Here is a 16,558-nt window from a genome sequence, read left to right on the forward strand (position 1 = left end):
GGCGTGAGGAGGCAGTGTCTCTCATCGAGACCTTATCTTAAAGTTAAAGGTACAGTGTGTAGAATTTTGTGATATCTAGAGGTGAAGTTGCATGTTGCAGCTGAACACCCCTCGCCTCACCCTCCACTGACAAACATGGAAAAGAACATTTGGTAGCTTCAGTTGTCATAAAAACTCTAAAGGTGTTTAGTTTGTTTAGTCTGGACTAATGTAAAAAAAACATGGCGGCCTCCGTAGAGAAGACCCCCTTGATGTAAATTGTGATGTAAATATAATTTAAATATAAAGGGTCTTTTCTGTGGTAGAGAAAACTACAATTCATACAAGTTGGAGGAAACGAACCAGTGAAAACATCATGAGGATTATTCTACATTACATTTCTGTCAATAGATCCCTTTCACCTAAATCTTACACACTGGACCTTTAAGTTTTATTTGGCTTCTATTTGATGCCGAAGTTACTTTCTATCACCAGTAACTGAGGGAATCGAGGAGAATAAACCAAGCACAGATACAGAAGCGATGCAAACCACTATGCAATGCTATATAGGGAAAGAATGGTCGGCCACTTAAAAAGCACAAACAGCCACCGCAACATAAACATGAAGAGGGCTTGTGATTGTTCTTGATTGCTCGCAGCCAACATGGTGATTACGCATCTACGTCGTCTTCCCTCCGAGCTTATCAGGGTGTGCAATTGTTCCCCTCAGCCCGAGGCACAGGAAACGAGGGGTAGGGTACATTCAGAGGGGGCGGGGTGTGTGGCGGGACTGCGGCCCCCGGGATGTAAAGGAGGTGTCTGCTCACTATCATCCCTCTGCATTCCTGTGCATGCCCCCGTGGTGCATCAGGGGTGCTGGGAATGAAATGTTGCCGCAGATGAACTCACTGCAAGCACACATGCAGCGGTAAAGAAGTAAACAAGTGGTATTACTTCATGTATTTGCCAGATTTTCACACTAGGAGATAAAGCAAAATAAATAAGGAATGAAAAATAAGATGCATTTCCGACTGCATGCAGTTCATGAGAAAAGAGCAGATCTGTTCTTCCGGCGTGGGTTTTCTCATCTTTATCTTTTTCACCAGTTGCCCACTGAGCAATGTATTCCTTTAACCCGCCCGCTCCTGCTGTAACGTTGCACCAGGCTTTGCAGGCTGCAGTTTGCACGTGGAGATAATGATGTGTGTCAAGCTGAGTCCACGGGAATATTTACTTTTTACATTTATCTCCACAAGAGTTTCAACACCAGTCAATGAAAAACCTGCTGGCTCGACAAAACAAAAATGACACTGCAGCTGCAAATGTGAGGTATGTACCAAAGTTATAAATACAAAATATGAAGTAATTTTCCGAGATATTTCTTTGATCATTTCATAGATGAAATGCTTCAGAGTCTTTCTTTCAGGAAGTCACAACACAGGAGCTGTTTCATAACTGTCATACGTGGCCAGAGCCAATATGTTCACACCTGTCACAGTGTCCTTGAGTTAAATACTGAACCTGTACCTGCTCTGTGCTCTGTGCCGGCCCTGACCTGTAAAGTCACATGCATACAGTATTTTTAACCAAGGAAGTTATGCTTTCATGGTATTTTAGATAGTTTCTACTCGACGGATTACCATAAAACTTGATGAATGGAAGCGGTATAAGATCCAGATCAAGAGACACTTTCTTTAAGATTTTTCTTGATTTTCTCAGGATCTTAATTTAAATTTTGGGATCTGTTATCGATGAGTGTGTGAAATCTGGCATTTTTTATTCGGGTGAGATATCTTGGACTTCCAGGTTTAGACATTCTGAACTCTAGGAAAAACCTGGCATAACAACAAACATCTCCCAACAGCTGCATAAAAGTATCTCCTCCGCACCTCGAGGTACAGTCGACACACGATGAACTCCCCTCCTTCACTTATCAGGGCCTCGTAAATCAGCCTGGATTACTGGAGATACTGCACATGCAAAGCTCTGTGGAGCTCACGCACAAATGTAGGAGAGCGGTATATGATGTTACATATAGCTTACCCCACCCCACCAAAGAACGATTGCTTTACAGTTCTGATTAATGAGGAGCAAAGACCTGGGTTTTGTCTGTCAGACCAAGTGGCCTCTGTTTCTAATCAGCCACATACTACACATATCTCTGTATGGAGGGGTCGTCCGAACCGAGGAATGCAGCGCTGATCCCCAGAGTAACCAACAAGAGGCATGTATGGAGCTTCACACGAGTGCAGAGGTCATTCGAAAAGACCGCTCCTCATTAAGACATACCGGTCGTCCACACAAGTGCTAAGAAGTGAATACGGTAGGAGTTCGGGCTCAGAATAATGATGCGCGTGGAGGCGACCTTTGTATGAGAAAGAGCTGAGAAAACACAGCCACTGTCGGGGGGGGGGGGGTAGCCTTAAAAAATAACAGCTGCAAGGTGGTGCCCACCGCACGAGACAAGGCGGTCAAAACAACAAGTGAGAAAATGTACTTTGATAGAGTTCCATGAATGAATGAAAGCTTGCTGGTTGGTATTTGATGAACTTGTATATATTGTGCGACTTCTATGAATAAATTTAACTCTGCCATCATAAAAACTGACCTTTGAGTAGCTCTGACAGATTTAGACTTTCATCCCAAAAAAATAAATTGTTAGAAAAGATATAGGAGACAATGATCCTCCTGACCTCAGCTTGACTTATATTTGAGGCCTGTCCAAGAATGTCCTGATGCAACATCTACAGTGGTCGTCCATCATCCTCTCTTTGAACCCTTCCCCTCACCGGGTCTTCTCGCGGTTACACCGAGACTGTGACAGATGGACAGCGTGAGCGCAGTATCATCTGTACAGTCCGTGTAGTCGTGTACGTTGCGTAACGTCACGTGGGGCTCTGAGACAAAGGAGGGAGAACATTTGGGTCTGATGGTTTGTTTATTTTCCACAAATCTGCGCTTTACGGTGGGGTTGAGATAAATCGCTTAATGGCCTTCCTGGAATGTGAAGTTCACAGGGAGGCTAGATTCCAACTGATTTCGGCTGATGAAAGAATATTCAGCCGCTTCTTCGCATGAGCTTTGCTTTTATGTTCAAACCGAATTCTGAGGGAGTAAACAAGTCAACACTTTTATTTCCACCAGCAACAATAGGGTCTGTTTAAGGAAACTAGCAGGAACCAAAACTTGCTCTCACACACTGCAGTGAAACCCTGACATTACCCAGAGGAGCTGCATGTGAGAAAACATTAGACGGACTTTAACCACGACAGGTCCCTGATACCAACTGTTCAATGTCAGACCGAGCCCATGTGTAACTAAAGCAGGTCATCGTCCGGAGGATTCAGAGCGAGATAGTGGGTGTGTTGGTGACGTTTCTGTTATGCAACTGGTCCAACCAGAGACACTTCAAGATGTTTGAGTTTCTGTGGATAAGGGCCATCGCCAAAATCATCAGACAAATTGAAACCAAGATCCCCCCCCTCCTCAAAGGTTAGATAGAACAAGAACTCGGAAAGTCAGCAAAAATTTTGATACTTGCCAAATCTAGAGTTACATGAAATGCTCACTTCCAACCTTGAACGTTCTATGAGCTATAGCAAGGAGATAATTAGCCTAGCTTAGCATAAGACTGGAAGCAGGGGGGTGGCGGCTAAAATTCAGTTGCACCTTTAAAGCTGATGTTTGTTTAATCTGTACACAAACATGGAGGACGTTCCACGCTGTTACCACCAGACATCACAGGTTTCAGGAGGCGTCTAATCAAGAATCCGCAGCTGGATCCTGAAAAAGCAACGTGAGAGAAGAGATGTTGACAAAAGCAGAAATCTACGAGCACGGGCACCTCTGGGATTCCCTGCTGTGAAATATGAGACTGAGAGCGTTTACTGCCATCGAACAGTCTTGACGATGTAAACAGTTCTCATGCTCTCTGTCAAAACTCTGACTGATTACAGCTGCGAAGAGAATTATTCTCAGGCCTCAAGATCACAAACTACAGACGTATTAATGGGTTAATCATTGCAGATTGTTTCAGCTCTATACAAACATTGTACAGGGTCAGAGGAGTCACACAGCCAAAGTTTATTTATTTCTAAAAAAAATAAAAATAAAGCCAGTGCTAAAAAAAGAGGAAGCCGATGTGAGGGAGTATCTGCAGCCGTCATGAATGAATGACCATGACAGTTGGACCACAAATCCTCCTGTGCTGTTCAGGTCACCCCTGGCACAGCTCGTCTTGGGGCACAACGGCCGCCACGATCTGCTGAGTATTCCTGCAAAACTCTGCAGCGCAAAGCGAATGAGTTTCTGAGTCAGCACGGGCAGAGTTGTACGAGCAGAGCGTTCGATATCTCTCAACATTTGGAAGTAATTTCCCCGAAGGGTCTGGGAAAACCCTCCCTGCTCTTAAGTCCAAGACAAACAGAAAAAGTGTTGCTGGCAGCGATTAACTACTCGGCTCATTCTTAAAGCTCTTGGCCCAAATGAAGGTCTGGCCCGAGGCCTCAGATCGTCGACACACTCGATGTGGGAGCTGCTCGCTGCATCAGAACCTGCAGGTCAATCAGAGGCGGCGTCCGCTTGTAAAGCAGAGGCACGCACAGTATGTAACGATGACACAAGACAAACAGTTGAACGTACGAGGCCTTGAACTCGGAGGTAACCTGATGACTGTCACATCCACTGTCTGCAGGGGTCATGGCTGGAATCACAATGTGCTTCAAAAGGCACACCCTCCTCTGGATTCACCCGACGAAATGTGTACATTACTGAATGTTTGTGCTGGAGTGAAATTACACATGAGAGACTAAATAATGTCTGTTTTACTCCACACTCATTTGGCAGTAACATAGTTATTCTGCGTTTGTTTGTTTGTTTGGTAGCAGGATTACGCAAAAACTCCAGGATGGATTACCACGAAAGAGCCCGTCAATATTTATCATCATTATCATCATATTTAATAACTTTTGACATTTACAGTGACATTTCTGTTGATATTACATTTGTATGTCTTGGATGCAGTACTTTTACCTGTGATTTATTATTATTCAAAGTTCTGTATTGCTATACTTTTAAAAAGTGTATCTGAAATTGCAGGTGCGTCAAAAAACTGCAGAGGTGAAGGACTCAAAACATCTGCACTGAGAAAGAGGAACAGCGTTCAGCAGAGTGGATAGAAGAGAGAAACTGTAATTGCATGATAGGTGCTATGTGAACTCCAGTAGGCAACAGATGTAAACAACAAATATCCCTCTGCAGAGACATGTGTTAGATTATTTGACAGTGAAAAATGAGTGGGAAGAAGCAGTCATTAACTTTTTCTCCCATGTCCGCTCACTGGATGTCATTACGTCTGTGTTTTGCTTTGTCCCCTCCGACGTCCAGAGAGGAAACCCATCCCCGTGAGCAAAGAGCGTGAGGGGGGTGTAACCACCCAGGCCTCAGTCTTCTGCCCTATCATTGGTCGCCATGAAACCTACATCAGTTTAAAACCAGACACCACTTTCCTCCCTCCCTTGACACAGCATAACCCCTGAAAGGCAGTTAGTGCGTGTCACACAGATAACCAGAGTTCGTGTCAGGATGCCTGCGTACGCCACCAACATGAGGCTGAAGTTCCCCATCGTGGCCTTGACTTTTGAGATTATCGCCATCATACTGTTTGCAGTGTTCGCGGTCTACGACGATGGCAAAGGTCACGGGCACGACGTTCACTCCAATGAGACTCACAATGAAAATCCAATGGATCTCTACCCCAGTAAGTGGACTGAATGTGGGGCTGCACGCTGAGGGATGCCCTGCAGCTGGATGTTTGAATAACTGGTCTCTATATGGCTTTTGAGTTTTAAAAAAAAATCATGTAATGGTTGCAGCATATTATCATTGTTGTTGTTTTGAGTTAAAACTAACCTGAATGAAAATAAGTTCAATTATCCTGCAAAGCTTTGTGACACCGATAGAAGGCTGTTTTAAATTTATTTCTACTTATTTCCACATTTCCAAACTTTGCTTGTTTACTCTCGGAATTTGAAGCGCTGGGGAGCACAACTACTTTCATTAGATCAACGTGAATTCTGTTTACGGGCTGAATTTTCCAATTACTTGCAAATAGAAATAGAAGAATCTGGAGCCTGTTACCAGCGCAGGTCTGCTGAAGGCAATAAAGAGTCACGGGGGTCACATTCTCATCTTGACACAAAGTCTATTCACACACATGCAGCTGAGGATCCTGCAGGGAAAGTGTCAGGTCTCAAACGGAGGAGGTCACATGTGATTTGGATAATGAAGAGCTACAGACAGTGGAGCAGAAAGGTTCTGTTTGAAATATGCGGTTCATTTAAAAGCATGGATGTCACAGGGATGTTGTTTAAACACGGAGGTTTAGTTAGTGTGGAGCAGTCGACTTTGCATCTTGATCTCGTCTCTCCATCAGGGATTTCCTGCAACATTTAGCTGCTCTTTAACTCTGTGGACATCTGATCATGACTGGGTGGGGCAGGTGTGACCCCGAGAGATTAGCTCTGCATAAAACATACACCTTCTGCAAAAAAATGTATTTTCAAAGTTTGTTTTAATTCCTTTTTCACTTGTATCATGCTGTGTATTATATCTAGTCATGTCTAAATGTATGGAAATACTGACTGAAATGGTTTTTGCAAATATAGCTTGATGTTGCTTCATCAAAAACATGTAAATACTGTTTGCTTGCATATTTGCATGATAACACTTTTATATTTTGTTAACAGGACCAGAATTTGTATTTAACTAGTTGATATATAATCTTTTCGATATGCATATGAATCAATCCTGAACTTAGGATATAGTTTAGCATAGAAACTCTGATGAACAACATGGAAATGTTCAATATCAAACTGCTGCACATACAGTTCATCATTCAGCGAAGTGAAGGTGACTTAACAATAAGCGTTTTATGGTGGAGAGAGACTTTAAAAATAGATTTATCTTCACTGTAAACTGCTGTAATAAGATGTTCAGGGACATAAGAATCTTAAAAACATCTCTGTGTTAAGCTATGTTAAATTATTCTGAATGAGCCAAAGCCATGAATGCAACTAGATATGGTGAAAAAGCGTGAGGCCGGCGGTTGCGTGCAAAGAGCTCCACTATCCAGACGTTTGTAATTATAGTTCAGAGAAAGACAAATAAGCAGAGAAATGTGGCGAGTAAAAAGAATCTGTCACAGCAAACCCCTTCATATTTTTGGAATAAATGTCAACACCAGAAATAAACTCTGGTCGTCTTGTGGGATGAACACTTCACTCGTTTCCGATTCAGACTCTTGAAGAATCATTTCATCTTAATGAGGATTTGATTTGCAGAGTGAAAACATCAAAGTTGAGGGAATTTATTGCTCGACCGTTTCAGAATGACTATTTTTTTATTTTGCACTGATTGCATCACTCCTGTTAGAGGCTGCAGCACCGTGGGTCCTCAGAGGATTCTCTGTCTCTCCTCTCGGCTCGCACAAATCGTCTGAAGATTAGAGCGCGGCGTTACCTAACATCTGGGCGTGGTGCCAGTTAGTGAAGCTGCTTTCCAACTTCACCTCCTCCCCTCCATCCTCAATCTGCTCCACTAGAAGCTCCTGCTGCAGGGGAAGCAAGTCTGATTCACCGTCATGAGATATTTACACCTCGACTGCTGCACGGATCTCATGTTAAACTGAACATGCTGCAGCTACCACTCTGTTTGTGATCATCCTCTTCTTAACTCAAATCATTTTTTGTGTTCCATTCCAACAACATGGAATTTTTGACTTTCAAGCAACATCATGCAACTATCTCACCTTCAAATAACAGAGTCAAGATGATTTTTATAGTACGCTCACTTGTAACATGGAGAATGGGGCGTTTTTCATTCCCACTCCCCACCCTGAGCGGCTCTTCTTGTTCCATGCAACTTTGACGAGCAAGGAACGGAATCAGGCTGAGCAATTGTAAGATTTTGACCGGAATATAGATCAGTTAAAAAAATGAGAATTCTAATTTTTTCAGTTTTCATTTCTGATACTCAGCAAAGACACTTTTAAAATATCAATGATTCCAAATAGAGTTTGGTCTGTTTCAGCTGCAGGAAGGAAAAGATCCAGCTCATTGATGGAATGCACAATTTGCTCAAAAATCTCAGTAATACTAACAAGTTTTAGACACATCTTTCACCAAATTATCGACAGTTTGCTTTGCGTTGCCTCGTGTGAACGAACCTCCCACACGTCTCCGGCAAACAAATATCAAAGCTACTACTACAAACATCGAAGTGGAAAAGAGTTCATTGTGTTTTATGATAAATGTGTGAACCTCTCAAAGAATCAACCTTTGTTAAACACGGAGGAGCAGCAGCAATGACCTTTTCAAAGACAAAGAGTGTGTCCTGTCCATAGCGTCCACATTATTAGAAATTATACTAACTGGAAATGAAACCCATTGTTCCCCCGTTTCTCCAACTTGATGCATTTTCCACGAGGGGCTCATCACATGAAGCTTAAAGGCTTCTGGAAAAAAATGAGCACCACTTCCTGTCATGGCGGTGACTGTTGGAGGGAGCGCCCCAACGTGCTCCCAGCGCTCGTACAGCTGAGACTATAGATAACGAAATATGGGAAATATGCCAAACAAATTTCATAACGCCGCCATCTTTGTCAGCTGAGACCTACAGATAAGGGTTTGCCAAACGTCTGCTCCACTGAGACTTCATGAGTGTAAACTATCTAAATCATATGCACTTAATAGAACCAGGGCAACAGAGACAGGGTTTTCCCAGTGCGATTTAATTGCTTTTCCAACCGACAGGTCACAGCCGACAATACAGCTCCTGTGGAAGGAAATTGCTTCTGTGAGGCCCAATAACCGCTCAATAAATCATTTAAACTACAAAGTCAGAAGGATACCACCATGAATGGGAAAGTGGCAGCAAATGGCTCATATCTAATTGAAGTCAGCATTTCATGTGTGATTAATCAGATTCAATCTCATGTCCGCATTTAGCCGAGGCCAAAGTGGGACTGGCACAACAAAGCAGGGCCCTGTCGTCGAGTCTGCGGCATTAACTGACCTGTCCTCTCCGTTTCTCCAGTGTTTCAGGACGTCCACGTGATGATCTTCATCGGCTTCGGGTTCCTGATGACCTTCCTCAAGAGGTACGGCTTCAGCAGCGTGGGCGTGAACCTGCTCCTGGCCGCCTTCGGCCTGCAGTGGGGCCTCCTCATGCAGGGCATCTGGCACCTGGACGACGGCAAGATCAAAATCAACATCTTCAAGTACGACCCGCCTCAAAAAACATGATTGAAATTTAAAAAACATCACTTTGTGTTCCACCTCTTCTTCTCATTATCCTGCAACTTCCTGTTTTTCTAATGACTTGTTTCCTGCAGAATCATCAACGCAGACTTCAGCACAGCCACAGTCCTGATCTCCTTTGGAGCCGTTCTGGGTAAAACCAGCCCGGTGCAGCTCCTCATCATGACCATACTGGAGATCACCATCTTCTCAATCAATGAGCATCTGGTGGCGAATGTTCTGCAGGTGAGCGCACGACGTCACGTGCATGTGCAGATGGAGTAAAGGAGCTGAGCGCTACGTGAATCACTGCACTGTGGCCGGAAGCTAAGCAGGAGTTATTACCTCCAACGTTATGTTCTCAGCCCATTTGTCTGTTGGTTGCTTTGTTTGTTAGTTAGCGGCGTTACATAAAAACAACTAAACAGATTTTCACAAAAACTGGTGGAAGAGAAGAGAAGGGATTCCTTGATTTCTCAGCGGAACATTTTCTGTATCTCGATGGGAAAATAAATCAGCGATGTTTAGGGGCTGATATTTATGAATGTGTGAAAAAATCTAGTGACTATAAATGTGGTTGTGTAAAAGGGGATGTTGGGCTCTTGTGAGGGTACGTTCTCTACTGAGTGACATTCTAGTTAACTACGTTTCAGAAGTTCAGTTTTAAAAGCTCCTGACTTTACTCTTTACAAAAGACAATTGTTGGGCCTGATTGTATTTTAGTTGTGGATCTTCCTTTCTGCAGGCTAATGATGTTGGAGCGTCCATGATCATCCACGCTTTCGGAGCCTACTTCGGCCTGGCAGTGGCTCGGGTGCTTTACCGCCCAGGTTTGAGAAATGGACACGAGAACGACGGATCTGTTTATCACTCGGATCTGTTCGCTATGATCGGTAAGAACAAGCGAAACTCATTTAACCTTTTAATCATCTGTTTCCAGCTGTAATGTGTTTTTCATGAGGACCTCACTAGTTCATCACTGCACATTCATGACTTACACCCCCTAGTGGACACAAATATCCATGCAGCACGTATCAAGCCTCTCTGACCTCACCTTTGTATTGATCCTGTTAAGCCAAAATGATCACGAGCACTTCAATTTGAAATTCATGTCTCTTTATCACACTCTTCTCCAGGAACCGTCTTCCTGTGGATGTTCTGGCCCAGTTTTAACTCGGCCATCGCTGAACCCGGTTACAGTCAGCTCACCGCCGTCATCAACACGTACCTCTCCCTGGCTACCTGTGTGCTCTCTGCCTACGCCATCTCCAGCCTGGTGGAGCACAAAGGAAAGCTGGACATGGTCTGAAAACCTTCCCCTGATATTCACACTAACACTATTTCAAGAATATAGAAGATACTTAGGGAAATGTACAGCACTTTGATCAGTGTCTGTTTTTAAATGTGGTTTTCAGATATATTCACTTGTCTTGACTGTAGGTGCACATTCAAAATGCCACCTTGGCTGGCGGTGTTGCCGTGGGAACGTGCGCCGACATGAACATCGAGCCATTTGGGGCCATGCTGATTGGACTGGTGGCTGGCGTCATCTCTACACTCGGCTTCAAGTTCCTAACTGTGAGTTGAAAGTCAAAGCGAAGGTGAAACCAAAGGACATCAGATCAGTTCTGAACGTTTTGAATGAGGTTGAAAAAGATTATGGTAAAAAAAAAGCTTGAGTTTAAAATATTGAAAATGCTTTTTAAGAAATTGCAGAAGATAAATAAATATAATATATGCTAATTGAATATCAGCGGGTTTTGCACTGTCACCATAGACTCAGGGAAGATGTGATGAGCATTTTCCACATTTAGCTGCAAAACGTCTTTCATACAAAAAGCTCTTTTCTAAAAATCAAACTGCATATTTCACCTTTTAAAAAAGAATTTCACCTTCGTTGCTAAGATGCCTCTTTTCCTCTGCAGCCCATCCTGGCATCAAAACTGGGCATCCAGGATACCTGCGGTGTCCACAATCTGCACGGCATGCCTGGCATCCTGGGTGGGCTGGCTGGTATCGTGGCCGTCACTTTGGGGAAGAAGGAGGGGTAAGAGCAGGCCACATTTAGCACAACACACACACACGTAACTGTAACGTAGCTTTTAAATAATCTTATACTCCAGCTGAGTGTCCGTTTCCTGCTCTTACATCTTCCTGTGTCCTCCTCCTCCTCTTCAGAGGTGACCCTGCCATGCAAGCTGCTGCCTTGGCCTCATCCCTCGGGTTCGCTTTGGTTGGAGGAGCTGTTACAGGTGGGTGGAGGTGGAGATGAAATCCAGAATGCGACACCTGATGGTGAAACATCTTTGCAGCTCAATGGAAAGAGCAGAGTTTTGTGTCGTTTTCAAAAGAAAGGGGGCAACATGTGATTGATCAAACAATTCATTTTCTTCCTCTAGGTTTTATAATGAAGTTGCCGATGTTGGGACAGCCTCCAGACCAGAACTGCTTCGATGACTCTATTTACTGGGAGGTAAGAAATCCCACCCCTCATAAACATCATGTCCATTTTCTAGACTGTCTAATATTAAAAGTGACAGATGTGGATGTTTTATAAGTTATTAAAAATGTGGTTTGGGGATGATGTCAGGTGGATGGATGGATTCCTCTGTTTGAGGTTTCTCCCTCACTCACGGTTAAGGACAGAGGATGTTGCTCCTTGTTAAGCATGTTATGAGGAAAATTGTGATTTGTGAATATGGGCGAGACAAATAAAATACAATTAACTGATGTGGTTCACTGCATCAGAATACTTCATTAGGAGATTATCAGGTGAATTAACTTTCTTGTGTTTAAGATGAAATTATCAATCATGCTTAAACTACTCAAAACCTTTCTGGATCATTTGGGTTGTATATTGTATATGAACACTGAGGCTATTGTGAAAAGTGAGCAGCAGAGGATCCACTCGTTTTCCGTGTGTCCTGTCATTCTCTTCGTTGCTTTAACATCAGACCTTTATTGAGAGCCTCCTGTGTTTCTCTTGTATCTGCTGGTTTAGATCTGAATTATTTTTGTGACCAGAAAAATCCTTTAAAAAGCGCAGAGTATATTGTTATCTTGTATCATTAATATTAATATATTCATCTTTTCATCCACTTTCTTAACTTTTTTATGGTCCTCAACTTTGTTCTTAATTCTTTATATATTCGTATCGCTCATTCATCTCCCCTGTACCTTGCATCTGTCTGTGGGATGTTTTGTTGCTCCATTGTCCCCAGTGGGATTAATAAAGTTGTTTGAATTGAATTTGCAGGTTCCCGAGGAGGAAGACGAGAGCGAGGAGAGCATGGCTCATGCCGATCACTCGAAGAACAAAGCAGAGGCTTAAAAATGTGCCCATCAAGCACCGATCTTAAAATGGAGAATTAGTAAGAAGGATTACTAATCTGCTACGCGATGACCACAGATAACAACTTGCTTTGTTATATGAATACGATTTTCTTTTATTGGAGGATTTAATCTTCTCTTTAGCACAAACACGATTTTGAAGCAGTTTTCTTCACACATGGGCATTTACAAACATTTTATCTTATTCTGACAATTGACATGATTAAAATGAATCCTATTGACAAAATCTTTGAAAGACTTTGAAACACAAACCTTCAGGGATTTTTTTGTTACACTGAACGCTGTGATGAATCCTCCACAGCCACAGGCCACAGACGATAGTAGTGTCACAGCTTCTATAAGCATTTAAGTCATTTTATATTATAATAAGCATGTTTTGAGATACTAGTATAGAGTGTATTTTTTTTCATCATATGTTCTTTTATATTTTCACACACTTGGTGTAAACTATTCTGCTGAAGCTCTCAGGACAAAGACAGGAGTCAAAACTTAGCTCTGACCCGCTGCTTCACTGTTACCTCACTGGAGCCCAGTACCTTCACTTTGAGTCAGAGTCCGACTCTGTGGGCAGGGATAGTCGCATCGATATTCTCGTAACTAATTAACCTACGCGTTTCTTATCTCTGCGTTGCCTCCAGCTAATTCTCTGTCCATCCGAGGGCAGCTGCATGTGAGTTTACTTTAATGCAGTGGTGATTGCATCCAGAGCCGTGCATTTAGCATCTGATTGTAACTTTTCACTTTTTACTATTTACATGAAATGTATTTTTTACATGTATGTACAGTTTAGTTAGTCGGACTGACATGGTGAGTTTCATTGAGGCCCTGCAGTGTCACATCAGTGGTACTGAACACACAGTATTTCAGGAATAATAATAAAGAAATGCAACATGAAGACGAGCATTTTATCAGGTGCAGATGTCTCCTTTTTTTTCTTTACCCATTTCCACACTAATATATTTTTATGCAACAGTCTTCTGTCTCTTATTTGTCTCTGTGGGTGAGTTACTGTTGTTTATGGTCCGTGGTGTTGGAGTGCAGGGGGGGTTGTGCACTAAACATCAACACATATGACTGCAGGGCTGCATGAAACTGACCACAACACAAACACATTAATCAATGATTTTTTTCAATGAAGTGTGACGCCCAGAACACTGAAATATGCATCCAGATGTTTGTATTTTTATACAGTGGACATATGCTCTTATTTGTATAATATACTAATACTGTCATAATAAATATGTTTTTGTACAATACCAGTGTGTGTGTGTGTGTGGTTTTTTTTTTTAAATGGCGTTTCAACAGCAACATCGACAACAATTCTTCAAGCTTCAATATTTGATATGTTTGGCACAGTTGAGTTGGTAAATGATGGATGATGATTCATTCCCTGAATTAACATCTAGAGCTTCAGGGGTGGTTTTGTAATTCCTGAACAGCCTTTGGATGGACTGTCATGAAACTTTGCTCAGACAATATTTCCCCCCTGGGTTTAATGTTAATTATGTAGAATCTTCTCCAGCCTTAATTTAATTCTGTCCAGTGGTTTGGTTAAATTCAATAAGTGACTTTCAGGAAACTTACAGTTAGAGATCAGAACTTGTTTCCTTCATCGCAGCTGGTGACAGATTTAAAAACATCGAGTATCTTCAACTCTTCACTTACTTTTTTTTTTTTTTTAAACTTCTTTTCATCGAACAAACAAATCGACACATGCTTCACGAGCTGCTGTTTCCGCTCCGTCGCCGCTGGGGGGCGCTGGCACGGGCTTTGTGCAGTTTCCGCTTCCTGGTTTGTATCGTCATCAGCCGCGGTGCATCAGGGGAAACAAAATGTCCGCCCAGAACGCGAGCTAACGCTAATTTAACAGAAACAACCGACAATAAATAGACATTTCGCGATGTTTTTCCGAACCGCGGGAATGTCAGTACCATAGACTGTATATAAAGATGGACGTAGTGTCCGTGACGTCACCCGTTGGTTTCTGAAGAGTGAAAATGAGGCTCGTAGTGGGCGTTTCACCCGGCGCCATCTTGCCGGGGCCTGACTCCTCCTAGTTCCGGGCTAACCCATAAATGGGCAAAAAGGAGGCGCGCGAGTGGACGCTAGGCGGGCCGAGTGAAGACTGACAACTGAGCCACGCCCACAGAGCTTATCGTTACCTGGTTAGCTCAGGCTAAGGAGCTAGGCTAAATGCTACCCGCGACTACTAACCGGCTAGCGCTGCGGTGTTGTTGCTCCGGGATGGTCGCGGTCGTAACATCGAACCGAACAGAGGTAAGTTACCCTGAAACTTTACAACAACAAAACCTATTGATTTATTTCTTATCATAATCATACCACATATACTTACATTCCTCAAGTGGTTTTTGATGTTATTGTGGAAATTCACCGTTTATTTAACACGTCTAATGAAGTTTGAAGCAAGTTAACTAGCTTTAGTAAAGAGTTGTGTTTTGTCATTTGATTGTAATTTTAATAAGTTAATATTAATAAGCTGCATGTGATACAGACTTGTATAACCGCCATTACTATAACAATCTTTATATACAGTCTATGATTACAACCTCTTTTTTTTAGCCTGTTATAGAATTCACAGTGAATTAGACCCAGTGCAGATGTGTAATTATATGACAGTTTAGATGTGATTATAATCTCCACACACCACTGTTGTAAACAGTACTCATATTTATTATATATGTATCTGTTTTAACACTGCGAGAAGTTGAGGGACTTGAAGTGGACTGTTATCAACAGCACTGTGAGAGATTATCACCCTTGAATATTACAGATGTGGTAGAAAGACATTTTATATATTTGAACAATGTTTATTTCTTTTAGTACATCAGTTTGGCTGAAATCTGTGGAGCTTCCACCTGCTGAACACAGAATAAACTGTAAGTACCCGTCTTGGCTGCTTAACACAGCTGATATTACATGTGTCAAAATTATTGTAATTATTGTATTGTACAGTATCTGTAAATTATCATGTTTCTCCTCTGTTCCTTAATATCTACAGATTTGACAATGATTTTAGCATAAAACATCCTTTAACATGACTTTTTTCATTTCATGAAGCACTGCAACACCTGATGTCCTCAGAATCCACTGTGGCAGCAGCAACAAGGTGGAGATCGGCAGCTTCAGGCTGGTCAACATGTTAATAATATTGAGTCAATTTCTATATCCATTATGGTTGGTAAAATTAACACTATCACAACAATGTTCATCTTTTACTTTCTGATTTGATAAACCTTAGATAAAAAGTGTTGTCTTTTCTTTTTTGCCATAAGAGACAGAACACGGTCAGCACAGCTGTGTCCCGCAGGTTCGTCCGTCCCTAATAAAATGACAGGAAACATAAAAGTATGGCATTATTGCAGAGATACGTGTTACTTTCAAACAAAGTCTGTGTCCTTATATTCTGTGGATATTCAAGTATGTATCTGAATATGGTTTGGGATTAAACAGTGTACTACAGTGAATGTGCAGTATGGAGTTCTTTCACATTAAAAGTATTGCATATATAATGTAATGCATCATGTGCAATAATTTGCTTTAATTGTTAGTAAGTTCTGGGTCTATACCTGGTAGGTAAACTGTTCATTCATAAATAAAGTTCAGCTCAACAAGTTTCACACTGCAGCAGCTGCACTAACGTTATTTCTGAAACAATAATCTAATAAAACATTAATACTGAAGTTACTCACAGTAGCGTAGTCAAGGCGAGCTGAACAACTTTACATAACGTTAGATATCTAACTTGATGATATTCACTAAACACACAGTCGCCTTCAGTTTAAAAGATTTATCACCATAAACTCTAACGCTCCTCTCTCCGCTGTGTGGAAGCTTCATGTCGGGTTAATAACTCCCATCCCTCCCGTTAGCATCGCCGTTACTGCTGGTATCTTGCCTGGAGGTTAGCGGAG

At 42.2% G+C, this 16,558-nt stretch overlaps 1 protein-coding gene and 1 long non-coding RNA gene across 2 annotated transcripts; both read left to right on the forward strand.

The window, feature by feature from the left end:
- The first annotated feature begins 1,126 nt into the window (after positions 1–1,126).
- Positions 1,127–13,882, forward strand: rhag (Rh associated glycoprotein). Its single transcript, XM_020097676.2, has 11 exons — positions 1,127–1,308; positions 5,077–5,737; positions 9,073–9,256; positions 9,371–9,521; positions 10,021–10,168; positions 10,412–10,578; positions 10,716–10,853; positions 11,201–11,322; positions 11,454–11,527; positions 11,675–11,748; positions 12,532–13,882. The coding sequence occupies exons 2-11, from the start codon at positions 5,563–5,565 to the stop codon at positions 12,604–12,606; spliced, it is 1,308 nt and encodes a 435-aa protein (XP_019953235.1). The 5' UTR covers positions 1,127–1,308; positions 5,077–5,562; the 3' UTR covers positions 12,607–13,882.
- Positions 13,883–14,448: 566 nt separating this feature from the next.
- Positions 14,449–16,109, forward strand: LOC138405540 (uncharacterized). The gene is made up of 3 exons (XR_011239303.1): positions 14,449–14,903; positions 15,468–15,523; positions 15,705–16,109. It is a non-coding gene; the product is annotated as an uncharacterized lncRNA (long non-coding RNA).
- Positions 16,110–16,558: the final 449 nt, after the last annotated feature.

The sequence above is a fragment of the Paralichthys olivaceus genome, chromosome 19 (genome assembly GCF_024713975.1).
Source record: "Paralichthys olivaceus isolate ysfri-2021 chromosome 19, ASM2471397v2, whole genome shotgun sequence".
Taxonomy (NCBI): Eukaryota; Metazoa; Chordata; class Actinopteri; order Pleuronectiformes; family Paralichthyidae; genus Paralichthys; species Paralichthys olivaceus.

Excerpts from the sequence above, each read along its gene's own strand:
- rhag (XM_020097676.2), top strand. The coding sequence starts at position 5,563 with ATGCCTGCGTACGCCACCAACATGAGGCTGAAGTTCCCCATCGTGGCC. Across the intron at positions 5,738-9,072 it reads TCCAATGGATCTCTACCCCA|TGTTTCAGGACGTCCACGTG; the intron begins GTAAGTGGACTG and ends CCGTTTCTCCAG. Across the intron at positions 9,522-10,020 it reads TGGTGGCGAATGTTCTGCAG|GCTAATGATGTTGGAGCGTC; the intron begins GTGAGCGCACGA and ends TCCTTTCTGCAG.